Consider the following 16976-nt stretch of genomic DNA (forward strand, 5'->3'; position numbering starts at 1 on the left):
CATTTAAGGTTTACAATGTATTATGGGATACATATAGATAGTAAAATGGTTACTGTAGTGAATTAGATTAACATATTTGTCATCTCACATAGTTTTTTGTGACAACAGCAGCTGAAATCTTATTTAACTGGAGGATAGCATTATGCTACGTGAAATAAGCAGATACGGAAAGAAAAATAATTGTGGGATTTCACTTATATGTGGAATATGCTTAATGAAAAAAAAAAAACTCAGGGCTGGGCGCAGCGGCTCACACCTGTAATCCGAGCACTTTGGGAGGCCAAGGCGGGCAGATTACCTGAGGTCAGGAGTTCAAGACCAGCTTGGCTAACATGGTGAAACCCCATCTCTACTAAAAACACAAAAATTAGGCATGGTGGTGCGTGCTTGTAATCCCAGCTACTCAGGAGGCTGAGGCAGAAGAATCACTTGAACCTGGGAGGCAGAGGTTGCAGTGAGCTGATACTGTGTCACTGCACCCCAGCCTGGGCGGGGGAGCAAAACTGTCTCAAAAAAAAAAAAAAACAAAAACAAAAAAACCTCAAATACAGAGAATTAAACAGTGGTTACCACTAGTCAGGGTTGCTAGGAAATGGAGAGATATAGGTTAAAGGATAGAAAATAGATGCATATAATGAACAAGTCTAGAGATCTAATGTACAGCATGCAGACTAAATAAAATTACATTGCAAAATTGGAGATTTTAAGGGATTTCTTTTCCATAACCTTTTCATATTTTTTTGTGTTCCTAGGTATGATTATCTGGTTCACCCTCCTGTCTTATAAATTAATAGACTGAAATCTAGAAAATTTAGTTTATACTTCTGGACTTTCCTTTTTTCATGTTACTCTTTAAAATTATTTTAAAATATATGACTATATTTTCACTTTGAAATATTCAAATAAGTCAGAGGCGCATCAACATAGAAAGTTAACAGTTCCTCCTTCAACCTTTCCTCATCCTATTCTCCCAAAGTAATCTTTGTTAACAGCTTAAAGTATCCTCCCAGAATTTGTTCTGTATATTTCACACAGATAGAAACTTTATGAAAGTGTAAATGTCAGCATACTATATATACACGATGATTTTTCTGTGTGCATTGTCTGTTTGCTCATCCATTTAATCTGCCTCATTCTAACTCCTGAATAGTATCCCCCATAGAATAGATATCCCAGGATATATTTGATAATTTTCCTATTCGTGGATGTTTAGATGCATACCCTTCCTTTCCTCCTCCCCTTCTCCTCCTCCTTCTCCTTACTCTAAAATTATAAATAATACTGCTGTGAATATACTTATGCATATTTTTGTGCATATATTTATAGGCTTTAAAATTTCTCATCTTCACAGACAATATAGAATTGTTTCTCACCCTTTCTCAGCTCATCCTATCCCCATGTAAGCTTCTGTTTACATGCTGGTCTGATGCTTAACAACTATTTCAGTAAAGACCATCTTACTTAGGTTTTTGAAATCAAAACTTTCTTGGTGATCTTAATTACTTAAAAGACTCTTTCCTGACACAAGTCCATATCACAGTTGATTAACGTAACAAACCCGAGAGAGAGGCAGTAAAAGTAATGTGGAACCTTTATATTGTAGTGGCTAAGAGCACAGTTTTCTGTTGTCAGACTACCTGGGTTTCAATTTCATCACCACCTGTTATTATTTGCCTCATTTACCTTGGGCAGTTATTTAACCACTTTCAGTTTTCTTATTCACACAAATGGGCTCCTCATCCCCATGGTGTAGTAGAATATAGTTATATAATCTATGGTTTAGGGTGGTTGTAAGGATTAAGTTACAACATATGGAGTTCCTAGTATATAAGTGTCCTGTAAATGTTAGCTAAAAACAGGAGGATACATGCCCATTTACAGTTATGAATGAAGGAGTGATAGACTGATGGTGCTTGTCTTGCATTGCTGGCCCATGATATTCTGAAGACTAATATTAATAAAAGGTCTACAGATATAGAATAATAAACTCTATTGACCAGACTTACATATGTCAAAAGTACTTAGGTCTAGAAGTGACTGTTTTTCTTTTACTTATTTTCATAATTAAAAAAAATTTTAAATGGTTTGAAATGGGTCTCAGGAATGGAATCTTAATTTATAACATTATGTCTATGAAAAATGAGGCTTCACTTTAAATGTTTAAACTTAGGAGTTAACTTAAGTCTCCCCTATATTCCCATAGGAATTTATTCAAGGATTATGTCTTTATCATCTTCATGTACTTTGTCTTTTATGTGCTTTTTACATATAGAAGCACTCAGTTAATATTGTGAAATTGAATTAGTTTAGTCATTTCTAGGAGTCTCCATCACTACTCTCTTTAGTTGTGTTCTCATTACTACTCTTTAAAATTCCTGTATTATTTCCCGAATTTCTATGCCATGGTGTTTCAAAAACACACCAAAATGATCTTACAGTAAAAATGTGCTATTATGGGAATAGTTAGAAAGGATTGATTCCTCATTGTGTTTCATTTGTTCTTATTCTTAGATATTTTCAAGGGCATTTTCAATTCTAGCTCAGTATTTTCCTTAATGCTCGTGAAAAAAAAATATTTTTTTGTTTTTTTAGAGAGATGAGTTATTGCAGTATTGTCCAGTGTGGAGTGCAGTGGCCATTCACAGGTGCATAGCACCCTACAACCTTGAACTTTTGGGCTCGAGCCCAGCCTCCCAAGTAGCTAGGACTACTGGCATGTGCCACTGCATCTGGCGAAAAATATAAATTTTAAGTGGATTTTAAATATTGAGACTTGTTGCAATTAGTCTGACATCTTTAAGTAGAAGATCAAGATTGTGATTATCACGAATCTGATAAACTTCATGCATTAACAAAGCAGAATTCATTCCAGTTTATGTTTGCTTGATTGAAGTGCTCTTAAGTCTGAGAGGTATTTTTTTAAATAATACATTTATATATGAAATAATCAGAAACTTGGCCAAGTATGATAAGAAAATATAAATATTTTTAACAAATGTTAAAATAGTACTCAATAGAAATTATATGATTAACTTTATTTTTGCTGTTTTAGATTATATATGAACAGGAAGGAGTATATATTCACTCATCTTGTGGAAAGACCAATGACCAAGACAGCTTGATTTCAGGGATATTACGTGTTTTGGAAAAGGTAAGTTTCTAGTAAGTGATTTTATTTGATAATAGTTTATAGTGGTGATTCATCTTTGGAGAATTATCAGAAAGTTTGAATTTCATGTGTAAGATACAATTATGTAATTGAACAGTAATTGTAAATTTAACATGGATATGATGTAGTAGTCAAACACATGCTCCTTGAGTTATGATGGGGTTATGTCTTGATAAACCCATCAAAATTGCAAATACTATTTATCAAAAATGCATTTAATATACCTAACTTACTGGACATCATAGTTTAATTTCCTTAAACGTGCTCAGAACACTTACATTAGCCTACGTTTGGGCAAAATTATCTAACATAAAGCCTGTTTTATAATCAAGTGTTGATTTTCTCATGTAATATATTGAATATTGTGCTGAAAGTGAAAAACAATGTTTCTTTGGTTACTTGAAGTATGATTTCTACTGCATGTGCATTGCTTTTACACCATCCTGTTACAAAAAACTCCTGAGTCAAACCATCATGACTCAGAGACTGTCTGTACTTTAGGTAAAATGACATGGAATATTCTAAAACTTATGTAGAAGTTGCAGTAATATAAATTTTTCATAATGAAAAATAGGCAGAATTTGAAAAACGTATGTAACATTTTTGGTTTACATATGATATTAGCATATTTGAAATGTAAATACTTAAGAGGCTGAAATTTTATTTTGGGTTCAGGGAATAGAATAATTAAGAATAACATATTGCTGAATATTAAATATAGTTCATAATTTCTTTCTCTAGGATGCTGAAGTAATAGTGGACTGGAGACCGTTGGATGATGCATTAGATTCCTCTAGTATTCTCTATGCTAGAAAGGTATTTAAGAAAAAAAATGTGTGACTAAGGGAATGCCATTTAGAAAATAACAGTATTATCGATATATAATTCACATACCATAAAATGCATCCTTTTAAAGCATACAATTCAGTGGTTTTTAGTATATTTACAAAGTTGTGCAGCCATCCACCAGTATCTAATTTTAGAACATCTTCATCACCCTGCAGAACTCTATCAGCAGTTACCCCTCATTTCACCTACTTTCAGTCACTGGCAATCAATAATCTACTTTCTGTCTCTAAGGATTTGCCTATTCTAGACATTTCATATAAATGGAGTCATGTAATAATGTAATTTTTTTTGACTGGCTTCTTTCACTTTGCATAAGGTTTTCAAGGTTCATTCATGTTATATAGCATATATGGTCCTTTTGTTTTTGATGAATAATATTGTGTATACAGTTGTATTGTGTGATAGTGTATGTATCACAATTTTATTCATTAATTGATGAACATTTGGGTTGTTTTCACTTTGCGGCTAATATAATACTGCTGTGAGCATTCATTTGCAGGTTTTTGTGTGAACATGTTTTTATTTCTCTTGAGTATATACCTAGGAGTAGATATATTCCATAATTCTGTGTTTAACATTTGGGGGAACTGCCAGACTTTTTCAGAGTGGCTGCATGATTTTCTAATCCAGCCATATATGAGGATTTCAATTTCTCTATATCCTCATCAACACTTGTTATTATCCTTTTAATTTTAGTAAACCTAGTGGATATGAATTTCTGTTTGTTTCCTAGGGCTACTGTAAACAAGTCACCACAAACTGGGTGACTTACAGCAGTCTTAATTTATTGTCTCTCAGTTCTGGAGACTAGAAGTCAGCAATCAGGGTATTAGCAGGATGGGTTTCTTCTGAGGGCTGTTAGGGAGAATCTGTTTGTTGTCTGTCTGCTAATTTATAGTAGCATCAGACATTCCTTGGTTTGTAGATTGTGTCCTCTGTGTGTTTTCACATCATCTTCCATCTGTTCATGTCTATCTCTGTGTTTATCCCCTTTTTATAAGGACATTAGTCATATTGGATTAGGGCCCATCCTGATAATCTCATTTTAACTTGATTACTTGTGTTAAGACCCTATTTCCATTAAGTTGATGCAAAGGTAATTGAGGTCTTTGACAATGCTTTAATGGCAAAGACCGCAGTTACTTTTGCACCAACCTAATAAATAGAGTCACATTCTGAGGTAATGGGAGTTAGGACGTTAATTTATCTTTTTGAGAGGGGGCAGCACAATTCAAACCATAACTGAAGTTGTATGTCGTTGTGGTTTTAATTTATATTTTCCGAATGACTAATGATGTTGAACATCTTTTCATGGGATTTTTGGCCATGTGGTGTATACAGCTGTCCTCTGGTATCTGTGGGGTATTGGTTCCATTCGATGTAGCATAGTACTTGGTGCACAGCAAATTTGAGTGTTACCTCTTGGAACTTTGTGGAATTCTTTTTTCCTGAGTATTTTAGATTCCATTTGTTGAATCCACAGATACAGAACCCATGGTTATGGAGGGTCAACTGTATCTTCTTTGGAGAAATGCCTGTTCTAAATCTTTTGCTTATTTATTTATTTATTTATATTTACTATTATTTTTTTTGAGACGGAATCTCGCTCTGTCGCCCAGGCTGGAGTGCAGTGGTATGATCTCAGCTCACTGCAACCTCTACCTTCCAGGTTCAAGCAGTTCTCATGCCTCAGCCTCCCAAGTAGCTGGGATTACAGGTTCCTGCCACCATGCCCAGCTAAGTTTTGTATTTTTAGTAGAGGCAAGGTTTTACCATGTTGGCCAGGCTGATCTCGAATCCCTGACCTCAAGTGATCTGCCCACCTCAGCCTCCCAAAGTGCTGAAATTACAGACGTGAGCCACTGCGCCTGGCTGATTTTGAAGTTTTGCCCCAGGTTTTCTACTTTCTGTCATTGATGTTAAGTCTAATGCATTCTAATTCCTGATTCCATGTTACGTGTTTTTTGTTTTTGTTTTGAAATCTCTCTAGAAGCTTTTAATTATTGTCTTTTTGTTTCTAGTTTTATGTTCTGGTTATGTGCCTTTGTGGATTTGTTTTTTTAATACATTGTGCTGGGTACTTGATGAGCTCTTTTAATATGGAAACTTCTGTCTTTTTTTTTATTTCTGGGAAATATTTTTGATTTATTTTAGTGATGATTTCTTCTTCATTTTCTGTTTTCTTTCTTTCTGGAACTCTTTACACTTTCTGGATTGGTCCTGTAATTTTAAAATCCCCTCCCCTTTCTTCCTTCCTTCCTTCCTTCCTTCCTTCCTTCCTTCCTTCCTTCCTTCCTTCCTTCCATCCATCCATCCATCCATCCATCCATCCATCCATCCATCCATCCCATCCATCCATCCATCCATTTATTGGTCTGTACTGTTTTCTAGGAAATTCACTCTTCATTTTTGCTATAATTTTATTACTAACATCTTTCTTGTTCTGAGTGTCCTCATGTCCCCTTTTAAAGGAATAACATTAGCATTCTGTTCTTTGTGGTTGTAATATATTTTCTTATTACTGAGGAGTTTAAGGATAGCTTCTTAGATGTTTTTCATCTCCCTATGTAGTCCATTTCCCTCTAGTGACCTTTTGTCCCACCGCCACCTCATTTCATTTGAACTGTTTTCTATAGATAACTTGCCTTTGATGTTTGTTGGTTATGTAGTGCGGTGCTCATATTTAACAAATTTAAGAGCAGATGCACAGAAGTGATTATATTTTCTGTAGGTATGGATAGGCCTGGTAATAGTGAGACTCTTCCTGGGGTGCATGGCTAAGCCGTTTCCTTGGGGAATCCCTAATGTCAAAATCCATGTCTTTTTGGGCTAGTAGATTTGAGAAGAATCTGCCGATTCCTGGCTGGAGAGGGTAAGCTTGGATGGCAGTATTCTGGCAAATGAGTGGAGAAAAAGGGCTGGGAGTCTTGCCAACTTCTTTGTATAGGTTGACTTTCAGTTAATTCTCCTGATTTAAAGAAATTATTCCTTTGCTCATTGTGCTTGATTTCTCCTAATTTAGAGATAAATGATGTTTTCCAAAACTCCAGTCTTTGGAACTTAGTTGTCCTGTCTTCAGGTTGACCTTTAATCCTTATTTCCCTGATTATTGGCGTGACCTACCAATTTGAGCCTTTTTGTATGCAGAGTTGGTAGAGGGAGGTAGAAGTCAGAGAGAGAGGTGGGGAACAGAATGCTTTTGTAGATGCTTCTTAGCTTTCCTCACTACTGACGATAGGGTTAATAGGGATGGTGGTGAGGTTTTTTTGTTTGTTTGTTTCTTTGTTTTGTTTTGTTTTTGGAGAAGGAGTCTCTTTCATCCAGGCTGGAGTGCAGTGGTGTGATCTTGGCTCACTGCAATCTCTGCCTCCTGAGTTCAAGCGATTCTCGTGCCCCCCCAGCCTCCCGAGTAGCTGGGATTACAGGTACCCGCCACCACTCCCAGCTAATTTTTGTATTTTTGGTAGAGACAGGATTTTCCCATATTGTCCAGGCTTGCCTTGAACTCCTGACCTCAAGTGATCCGCCTGCCTTGATCTCCCAAAGTTCTGGGATTACAGGCATGAGCCACTGCACCCGGCCTGAGGGTTGATTTTTTAAAAAACTAGTCAAACAAGGAGGGCTCCCTGAGAAATGACATTTGAGGAAGGAACTGGAAGAAAAAACAATCTATTTTATAATTTAGTTTGTTCAGTTTCCCTACTGTTTTTCAGTCTGTTTCCATTTCTTATATCTTAATTTTTCTTGTGCCTTTGTAGTTTCTTTTCATTCTAATTTTCCTTTTTCCCTTTTAAAAAAGAATTATACTGTCTACATACAAATACAATCTTGTTGCAAAAGTTCAATAGAAAGTTGAAGCCCTGCTTGACTAGAACCTTTTCCCTTCTCTCTCTCTCTCTCTCTTTTTTTTTTCTTTTTTTGAGTTGCAGTTTCGCTTCTGTCACCCAGGCTGGAGTGCAATGACGTTGTCTTAGCTCACTGCAACCTCCGCCTCCTGGGTTCAAGCGATTCTCCTGCCTCAGCCTCTCTAGTAGCTGGTATTACAGGAATGTACCACCGTGCTTGGCTAACTTTTTTGTAGTTTTTGTAGAGATGGAGTTTTACCACATTTGCCAGGCTGGTCTGAAACTCCTGACCTCAGGTGATCCGCCCACTTCGGTCTCCCAAAGTGTTGGGATTACAGGTGTGAGCCACCTCGCCTGGCCTCCCTTACCTGTCTCTGTTTAATGTATATCTTTCCAGATTTTTACCTGTGCACATTTTATTTTTATGTATGTATGTGTTTAGAAAGACCTAGTTTGTCCTCCTGTGTCAGTAGTAATGAGCCACTGTCATCAGCAGTGTGAGATGGTCCATTTCCTCACGTTGTCTTCCATATTCAGTATTATCTTTTTTAATTGAATGGAGCAGAAAATAGAAATCTGTCAGCTTGCTTTTCGTTGTTACTGAAGTTGGATGTCTTTCTATGTTAGATTATTTCTTCTTTGACTTACCTATTCATACCATTTGCCTGTTTTTCTGTTTTGATATTTGTCTATTTCTAAATAAATTAATAGGAGTTTTGTAATTTGGATGTTTTTCTTGTCATATATTTTAGAAAAATGTTCTAGTTGTGCTATCTTTAACTTATATATAGTGTCTTTTGTTGTATATAAATTAATTTTTGATTTACTCAAACTATATTGCATTTTAGACTTTTGGTTTTATTCTCTTTAAAAATGGAAGGTTCTGTAGAACTATACATGTAAATATGTTGCTTTTAGCTAATTTTGATTGCCTATAAGAAATTATACAACCATTGATGGCTTAAATAGCCACCATTGGGGCTCTTTTCCTTAAATAACTAAAAGTTTGGAGGTTGGGAGCTTTTTGCAGTGGTTCTCTTGCTTTTTCCCTATAGTCAGAAGATGACTATTTTTAGGCAGCATGGTTACATTCAAAGCAGGAAAAAGGAAAAAAGGGATGAGGCTTTTATTATGAAAGCAAAGCCGTTTTTTTCAGAGTTGACTTCTGTTATATTCTTTTTTTTTTTTTTTTGAGACGGAGTCTCGCTCTGTCACCCAGGCTGGAGTGTAGTGGCCGGATCTCAGCTCGCTGCAAGCTCCTCCTCTCGGGTTCACGCCATTCTCCTGCCTCAGCCTCCCGAGTAGCTGGGACTACAGGCACCCGCCACTTCGCCCGGCTAGTTTTTTGTATTTTTTAGTAGAGACGGGGTTTCACCGTATTAGCCAGGATGGTCTCGATCTCCTGACCTCATGATCCGCCTGTCTCGGCCTCCCAAAGTGCTGAGATTACAGGCTTGAGCCACCGCGCCCGGCCGACTTCTGTTTATATTTCATCGGCAACTCTGACTGTGTGGGATTCTAATGAAGCTTCTCTTGCTTTTTTTTTTTTTTGATAAAGATGATCAAGAGAGAAAAGGATAGGAAATGGTGTTCAGTTTTCCCACCAGTGATGTCGTCTGCAGCCTACCTACAAACATTGAAGCTGAGATGATGATATGGATTGAAATTAAATTTGTTTTAGACTTTAAATATTTTATATGTTGTAATTATTTTAGGACTCCAGTTCAGTTGTAGAATGGACTCAGGCCCCAAAAGAAAGAGGTCATCGAGGATCAGAACATCTGAACAGTTATGAAGCAGAATGGGACATGGTTAATACAGTTTCATTTAAAAGGAAACCACATACCAATGGAGGTATGAATTAAATCTTTTGAAATCTTAAACTGATTTGCTACAATATAATATAGTAATAAAAGTGCAAAGAAGATTCTTGAATGCTCCTCAGTGAGAAGGATGATTAATTTCTTTGGTTAATATGTATACATATCATATTTTAGTGATACTCTCTTTTCATCTCTCTTTTTGTTTTATTGGTTGTGGCTTCAAAAAAGGATTTTAAAATACTTGCTCTATTTTATAGTTATTAATGGCAGAAAATAGAACCACTTTAAAAAATTCCTTTGGCTGTCCTTCATGCACATTTTTCTTAATCTAGTAGAATTTTAATAATCATGTTATTTTATCCCAAAGTAACAGGGAGAGGTGGAGTATACTACTAAACCATACCATTCTAATTTCAGCATTTTGCTGGACTCTTCCTGGCTCATTGCAGTTTTCTCTTAATATGTGTTCAGTGACTATTCTCCTTTCTACATATATACAATCATGTGCCACATAACAGAGTTTCAGTGACTGATCGCCTGTATGTATGTCAGTGGTCCTGTAAGATTATAATGGAGCTGAAAATTTCCTGTCACCTAGTGACATCGTAGCCTTTGTACCGTCACAGCACAGTGCATCACCTTTTCTGTGTTTAGACGTGTTTAGATACACAAATACTTAGCATTGTGTTACAGTTGCCTATGCTATTCAGTATAGTAATATTGCTATACAGGTTTGTAGCCCAGAATTTCATAAAAGAAAGAAACATTACATGGACGAGAAAAGCATAATCTGACAATAAAGATCACTTTGTTAGTAGTTCTCAGCCTTGGCTGCACATTGAAATCACCTGGGTAGGTTAGATTTTAAAAAAATACTACCAAAAATCAGACTCTAGAGATACAGCCTGGGTATCTGTGCTTTTTAAAAGGTCTTCAGATGACTTTAATGTGTGATCAGAGTTGAGAACTTCTGTGTAGCTGTATAGCTTAGCAAAAAATGACAGAGGTAAATCCTGCTTATGGCTTGACCACAGAGTAGACTTATAAAGTGATGAACAGACTTTATTTTGTAGTTATTAAAAGTTAAAGGCCGGGCGCGGTGGCTCACTCCTGTAATCCCAACGCTTTGGGAGGCCAAGGCAGGTGGATCACGAGGTCAGGAGATCAAGACCACCCTGGCCAAAATGGTGAAACCCTGTCTCTACTAAAATACAAAAAATTACCCGGGCGTGGTGGTGCATGCCTATAAGTACCAGGCAAGGGAATCGCTTGAACCTGGGAGGTGGAGGTTGCAGTGAGCCGAGATCATGCCACTGCACTGCAGCCTGACGACACAGCAAGACTCCGTCTCAAAAAAAAAAGGAGGCATTTTCTAAGCCCGTGGGTTCATTTCTAAGCTTGAGGGTTTATTTTGAACCCTCAAGCTTAGAAATTCCAGAGGTTTTAAATGTGTGTCATTATGAAGCTTTTTTATTTTCTAAAAGTTTTTTTCCCCCAAAGAAAAAGCCTTTGTTTTTCTTATCTTTTACCCTTCTCATTTTTAACTTTGTACTTTTTTCTTTTTTGTGTGAGGCACAAAGTCAGTTTGGGACAAACTTTTAAAAAATTGACTGTCAGACTTACTTAATTTTATACTTCTTAAGAGCATTTTCGCTTTATATTTCGTAAGAGTTTCTACTGCTACATCCTTTGTTATATACCAGACAGATTAAATGTTTTGGAAATATTCCTTCCAAGAACATCAGACTGTCTCATGTTCGTTCTAGAGATCCATCCAAATAAAATTTGTCCTTGATGTTAATTCTATTCAAGGCATATAGAGACTTACTGAACTGTTCTACTTACAAGAAGAGTAGAGCTGTTTGTTCAGTTCTTCTGGTATTTAGTATTCTCATGTTAGTGTGTTGGAGATAGTTTTTACATATATTTGGTGACATAGTAAATTCATTAGAACTAAATGATTTTCTTTACATTTGCTTTGAGTAGAAAAATAGTTTGAGTTCACTCTTGATTTCTGTTTTCCTCTGTAACCATTTCTATTTCTGGCCAGCTATTTGCAGCAGACTAATTTGCAGATTACTTTTATGTTGACTTGATACTAGGTTGTTAATTGACTTATTCAACAGATCTTTTGTCTTTGACTACTTACTGACTCTTCTAGCACTGAGGATATAGCTGTGAACAAGATAAAGTTCCTGTTCTCATGAAGCTTTTATTCTAGTAGAAGGCTTAGAATATTTGTTTGTTAGGGTTTTAAATTTAAATATTTCTTTGTCAGAGCTTTAAATGTGGAAATGTGTGAGACATTTTCTTTTGTATGTAATATATGTCTCTTCTGTTAATGAGGGAAAAATCTATTAAAAAAACCTTTATTCTTGAATATGCACAAACTTCTAATAATTCATATAGCATACATATAGTGTTTAATATACTTCATATGATTTTCTTGCAATAATTTAGATAAAATCCTCTGTGCCGTTGAGTAATTTAATTTTAAAAATTGTCTATATGTAGTTTTTTGGGTTTCTTTTTTTTCTTCTTTTTCCCATTGCTGTTTTTCTGTGAAATATTTTTGGTCTTTGCAGATAAGCTAGCAGTATGTATCTGTTTAGGTAGTCTAAGTACATTCACACTTAAATGATTCATGAGTAAGTTGAAATTCTAGAACTGTTCTCACTTAGGTATCAGCTTGAAGTGGTCTTATGAGCTCTATAATATAAACACCAGTGAAACATTATGTAAAGTAGTCAAGTGGACACATGGCACTTAATCTAGTGTATCTTACATGTGAGTTCACTGTCCAGACTGGTGTGAAAGCTGCTAGTCATTGTATATAGATAAGTCACTTTAGCTTCCTTCAAATGATACTTGTTTAAGTGTCCATGAAATAATGATGATGCATGGTTTCCTTGCAGATAGAGGTTCTGTAAGCTGTAGATTTCTTTTTATGAGTTCAAGAGATCTTATTGGAGATGATTGCAGATAGGAAGGTGATACATACATGCAGGTCAACACTGGTTAATATGTCTTCTGATCTAGTCTAGTAAGCAGCTTCCTTCTAAGTAGTTTATCTTTGTGGGATTGGTAGTGTGGGACAGAAATAATAAAGATCTTGAATAGCAGGATAGTATGATACTTCTTAAGAAATAACATTTTAGGAAAGAAATTTCAGAGACACAGCTTACTTATGTTGGAGTTAAATTGTTAAAATGGTGTTTTACATTAGAAGTGAATTGTAAGTACTAGCATCATTAGTGAGAAGAAATTTTTTTTCTCTTTCAGTTTTTTTTTTAAATAAATAGTTGATGTTTAAGTTGCTTGTTATCAATTATGATAATGTTCGCAAACCTGGAATTTTAGCTTCTATAACGAGGCCACAAACTCAGAACATGCTGTATTTTACATAACTATAATTTGGTTTGAACTGAGGTCTTGATGTAGTAGAAAGTTAATTTAGCAATTGATTCATTATTTTTGAAGCATTCACAACTTTTTATCTTTTCATCCTCAATTTCTTGCTGTACTTTGTTTTTCTGCAAATAGAGTGTTGTATATTCACTCCAGTGTTATTTTTTATATCAGTATGCTTACTTCACTACTAAGTGTAGTGTCCTAAAAATAATTACAAAAGGAAATGAAGGAATAAAGGTTTTGTTTTCTTTTGTTTTGTTTTTTTGACTCTTCAAGAGAATTAAGCTATTCTTATTTTGGGGGGAGTAGAAAAGATGAACATTTACTGAGAATTTTCTGTATACTTGGCTTGTACTAGTTAGTTGAAAAGTATTATCTCCTAATTCTTATTAATAGAATTACAATGGGAGGTAAGTATAATTATCTCCATTTTACAAACAAAGTAACTGAGGCTCAGAGACATTCAATTATTTGCCCCATGTCATTCAGTTAGTAAGATGGTAGTACTGCAGTATGAATCCAGTCCACCTGCTTGCAAAGCCATGATCAGTTTTTTTGGTCAAAGCTTATATTTTACATAGGAATAACATTTAAAAAATTTATATGTGGTAGGATAATTATTTTAAAAATCATTTTTTAAAAGAACATATAAGTTGCCATATCTAATACAGGTGGAAGCCATAATAATATGAGTGCTGTACTGATTCCCTGGGTTCAACTAATTTATGTTATGCAGTCATGGAGAGCACTGTCAGTACCTTTTAAAAAGGTGAACAAAAATATTTTGCCCCACTCTCTTGTTTTTAAGATGCTCCAAGTCATAGAAATGGGAAAAGCAAATGGTCATTCCTGTTCAGTTTGACAGACCTGAAATCAATCAAGCAAAACAAAGAGGGTATGGGCTGGTCGTATTTGGTATTCTGTCTAAAGGATGACGTCGTTCTCCCTGCTCTACACTTTCATCAAGGAGATAGCAAACTACTGATTGAATCTCTTGAAAAATATGTGGTATTATGTGAGTAAGTATCGTATTATTTTCTACTTATTGAAACTGGATCATTGTATTAATCCCAAAGCGAACTATTTTTACTTGACCTTGGGCATCAGTGACCTATGTGCATATGAGGACATGAACAGCTTTGTTTTTTCTGGGATATTGATTTATTTGGAATAACGAATCATACTGTGTTATTTTAGTAATTTGAATCTGAGACTTACCACCTAATTACTGTTACAAAGAAAAGAGTAGTTTAATATTTTTTCTACATTTAAATGAATGATAATGTGTTAGTAATTTATGGCCTATATATATTTACCTAATTTACCCTTTATTTTGTATTTTCTACTAAATATACAGTTATACTTGTGATGTTGCAACTTTAAGTCAGGCAAGTCCTAAGTCCTTTATAAAATTATTTCTCAGTTGGACGACAGGGCCTTACCACTTTCCAGAAATCTTGTCTCTCATTTAGTTACCTGTGTGCATCTGTACATACACATGCTTCCTCACTCTTACTCTCAGCAAATATTTTTTGGGTATCTATTACATCCCAACACTGTGGTAGATGCTTCATATTTACTAGTAAAACAGGGGTGTTCCTGGGTCTCAGAGAATTCATAGTCTGGCAGTTAAAACTGAGGAACTAAGATGAAAGAAGTGTCAGCTGCTTTGGGAGTTCCTGGGAAAGAATGAGGGGCACTTAATTGAAACTGGGAGTAGGGATCAAGGAAGACTTCCTGGAGGAAGAAGCATCTAAGTAGAGACCTGAAAAATGAGTGACCATTATGAGGAAAGAGAAGGAGATATTTAGAGGGAAGCATGTTTTACAAGGGAAGAGTACAAACATGATGTAATCACACAGCAAATTAATTCAGTATTACAGGTCTGCAAAGTATGAGGAGGGGAGGGTAATACAGTTAAAGATGGGGCCAAAGAGCTGAGTGAAGTCCAAAGCACAAAGCATCTTTTGGGTCATGTTAGCAGGTTCTTCCAGTTATCCAGGTGAGATTAAAGTGACCTGAACTGGGATAGTGACAGGAAAGATGGAAGTATTGCAGTATTAGATTATAGGATTAGATTTTGTGATGGATTGGATGTATGGAGGTGAGAAGGGAGAAGTTGAGGTTTTGGGCTTGGGAGAACTGCAGGGAATGATTGCTAACTTTGTTTGTTTGTTTGTTTATGATGGAGTCTCACTCTGTCACCCAGGCTGGAGTGCGGTGGTGTGATTTTGGCTCACTGCAACCTGCGTCTCCTGGGTTCAGACAATTCTCCCACCTCAGCCTCCTGAGCAGCTGGGATTACAGGCATGTGCCACCAGGCTCAGCTAATTTTTGTATCTTTTAGTAGAGATAGGGTTTCACCATATTGGCCAGGCTGGTCTCAAACCCCTGGCCTCAGGTGATCTGCCTGCCTCGGCCTCCCAAAGTGCTAGGATTATAGGCGTGAGCCCCTGGGCCCAGCCACTAACTTCATTTATAATGTCCTCACTTTATAGTAGAATTTAACACCTTGCCTGAATTTAGATTCCATAAGGCTAGAAGTGATACAAAAACTGGGAGTCTCGACCGTGTATTTTCTGGCATGAGATTCTCCCCTACTTTGTTAATCATCTCTGGCTGGCAATAGGCAAGCTGTTCAGTGCCAGTAAGTGTAAGAAAGTCAGACCTGCTTGGTGGTATGTGGATCTTGGATCTCGAAGTGAGAACCTGTAAATAAGTTACCATTGAGAGGATGAGTAGATTTCAGGAGAGACAGTGTCATGATTGGAATAGAAGGTTATGGTTATTGAGTAGCAGGCATTAAAGACTAGGGAGTTTTAGCACCATAGTAAGCTCAGTATCAGTGTTGTGACATAACTCACAAATGAGATCATTTGGTCTGAGACTGTTGATTAAAGCTTAATGTCTAGGATGAGGGAGGAGGTAGCCCCTCTCTACTTTTTACTGATTGTATTTTGGAGAAGTAGGCTTGAACTGCAAGTAATAAACACTGCATTTTAAATGTGCTAGACTACCTATTCTGTATTAAAGAGATAACCCAGGGTAAGGAAGGGATCAGAATGGTCCTATGAAAAATATTTCACTGAAGGATGTGGTTTAACTTGAAGAAGAGAAGTTTCAATGCAACATTAAATAAAATCCAAACTTCTTCACTGTCATCAACAAGGGCCTGCCCTGTCTTAGCTCTGTTTATCTCTTAAAACTCATCTCATGCTATTGTCTTTTCCATTCTACTCATGCGGATTTCTTTCAGTTCCTAAAACCCCCTAAACTCTTTTGTGTCTTAAGGTCCTTTATGCATACTGTTTCTACTTGGAATATATTCCCCTCTTTCTGATTCCTGAGGTCTCCATTTAATGTCACTTCCTCAGAGGGGCTTTCCACGATGCCCTCTTTCCCCATCTAATGTAGTTTTCCTGTCTCTGCTCCTCACTGTCTAATTTTCTCGTTTGCTTCCTTCATGGCACCTAACAGTATACAGTAATTTTGTCTATTCTTTTGTGTTTTACTCTAGAATGTAAACTTCTGAAGGATAGGGATTGTATCTATATTGTTTCCATATTATTCCTAGTTCCTAGCTACAGTGTCTGGTACATAATAAATGTGCAATAAATATTAATTGAATGAATAAATGGCATGATAATTATCAATTTGACAAATACTTTTTGAAAGTTTTTTGTGAGAAACAGATTGGAGATTTGCTTTATATAACTCCAAAAAGAAATTAGGAGACAGGGTTTTTCTCAGGAGGTAGAGTTTTCTATCCTGGATGGGTTCAAGGATAGTCTTGATAACCACTTAAGCAGTTATAGGGGTATATATACCTTGAATATGTGTTGTTCGTGTTTTCTTGAGAGTAGCAAGTGAAAGCTTGTT

At 36.1% G+C, this 16976-nt stretch overlaps 1 protein-coding gene across 4 annotated transcripts in view; it reads left to right on the forward strand.

Annotated features, from left to right (window-relative positions):
- TBC1D15 (TBC1 domain family member 15) overlaps positions 1 to 16976 on the forward strand; it is an 87793-nt gene that overhangs the window by 36993 nt on the left and 33824 nt on the right. For 2 of the 4 annotated variants that reach the window (XM_005571550.5, XM_005571551.5), the window contains exons 2-5: positions 3053 to 3151; positions 3911 to 3985; positions 9579 to 9717; positions 13906 to 14116. In XM_005571550.5, the coding sequence (XP_005571607.3) occupies positions 3053 to 3151; positions 3911 to 3985; positions 9579 to 9717; positions 13906 to 14116 (524 nt within the window). Of the gene's footprint in view, positions 1 to 3050; positions 3152 to 3910; positions 3986 to 9578; positions 9718 to 13905; positions 14117 to 16976 lie in introns of those variants that run through there. The other 2 variants (XM_074007426.1, XM_074007427.1) reach the window with 2 other exon arrangements.

Source organism: Macaca fascicularis, chromosome 11 (genome assembly GCF_037993035.2).
Source record: "Macaca fascicularis isolate 582-1 chromosome 11, T2T-MFA8v1.1".
Taxonomy (NCBI): domain Eukaryota; kingdom Metazoa; phylum Chordata; class Mammalia; order Primates; family Cercopithecidae; genus Macaca; species Macaca fascicularis.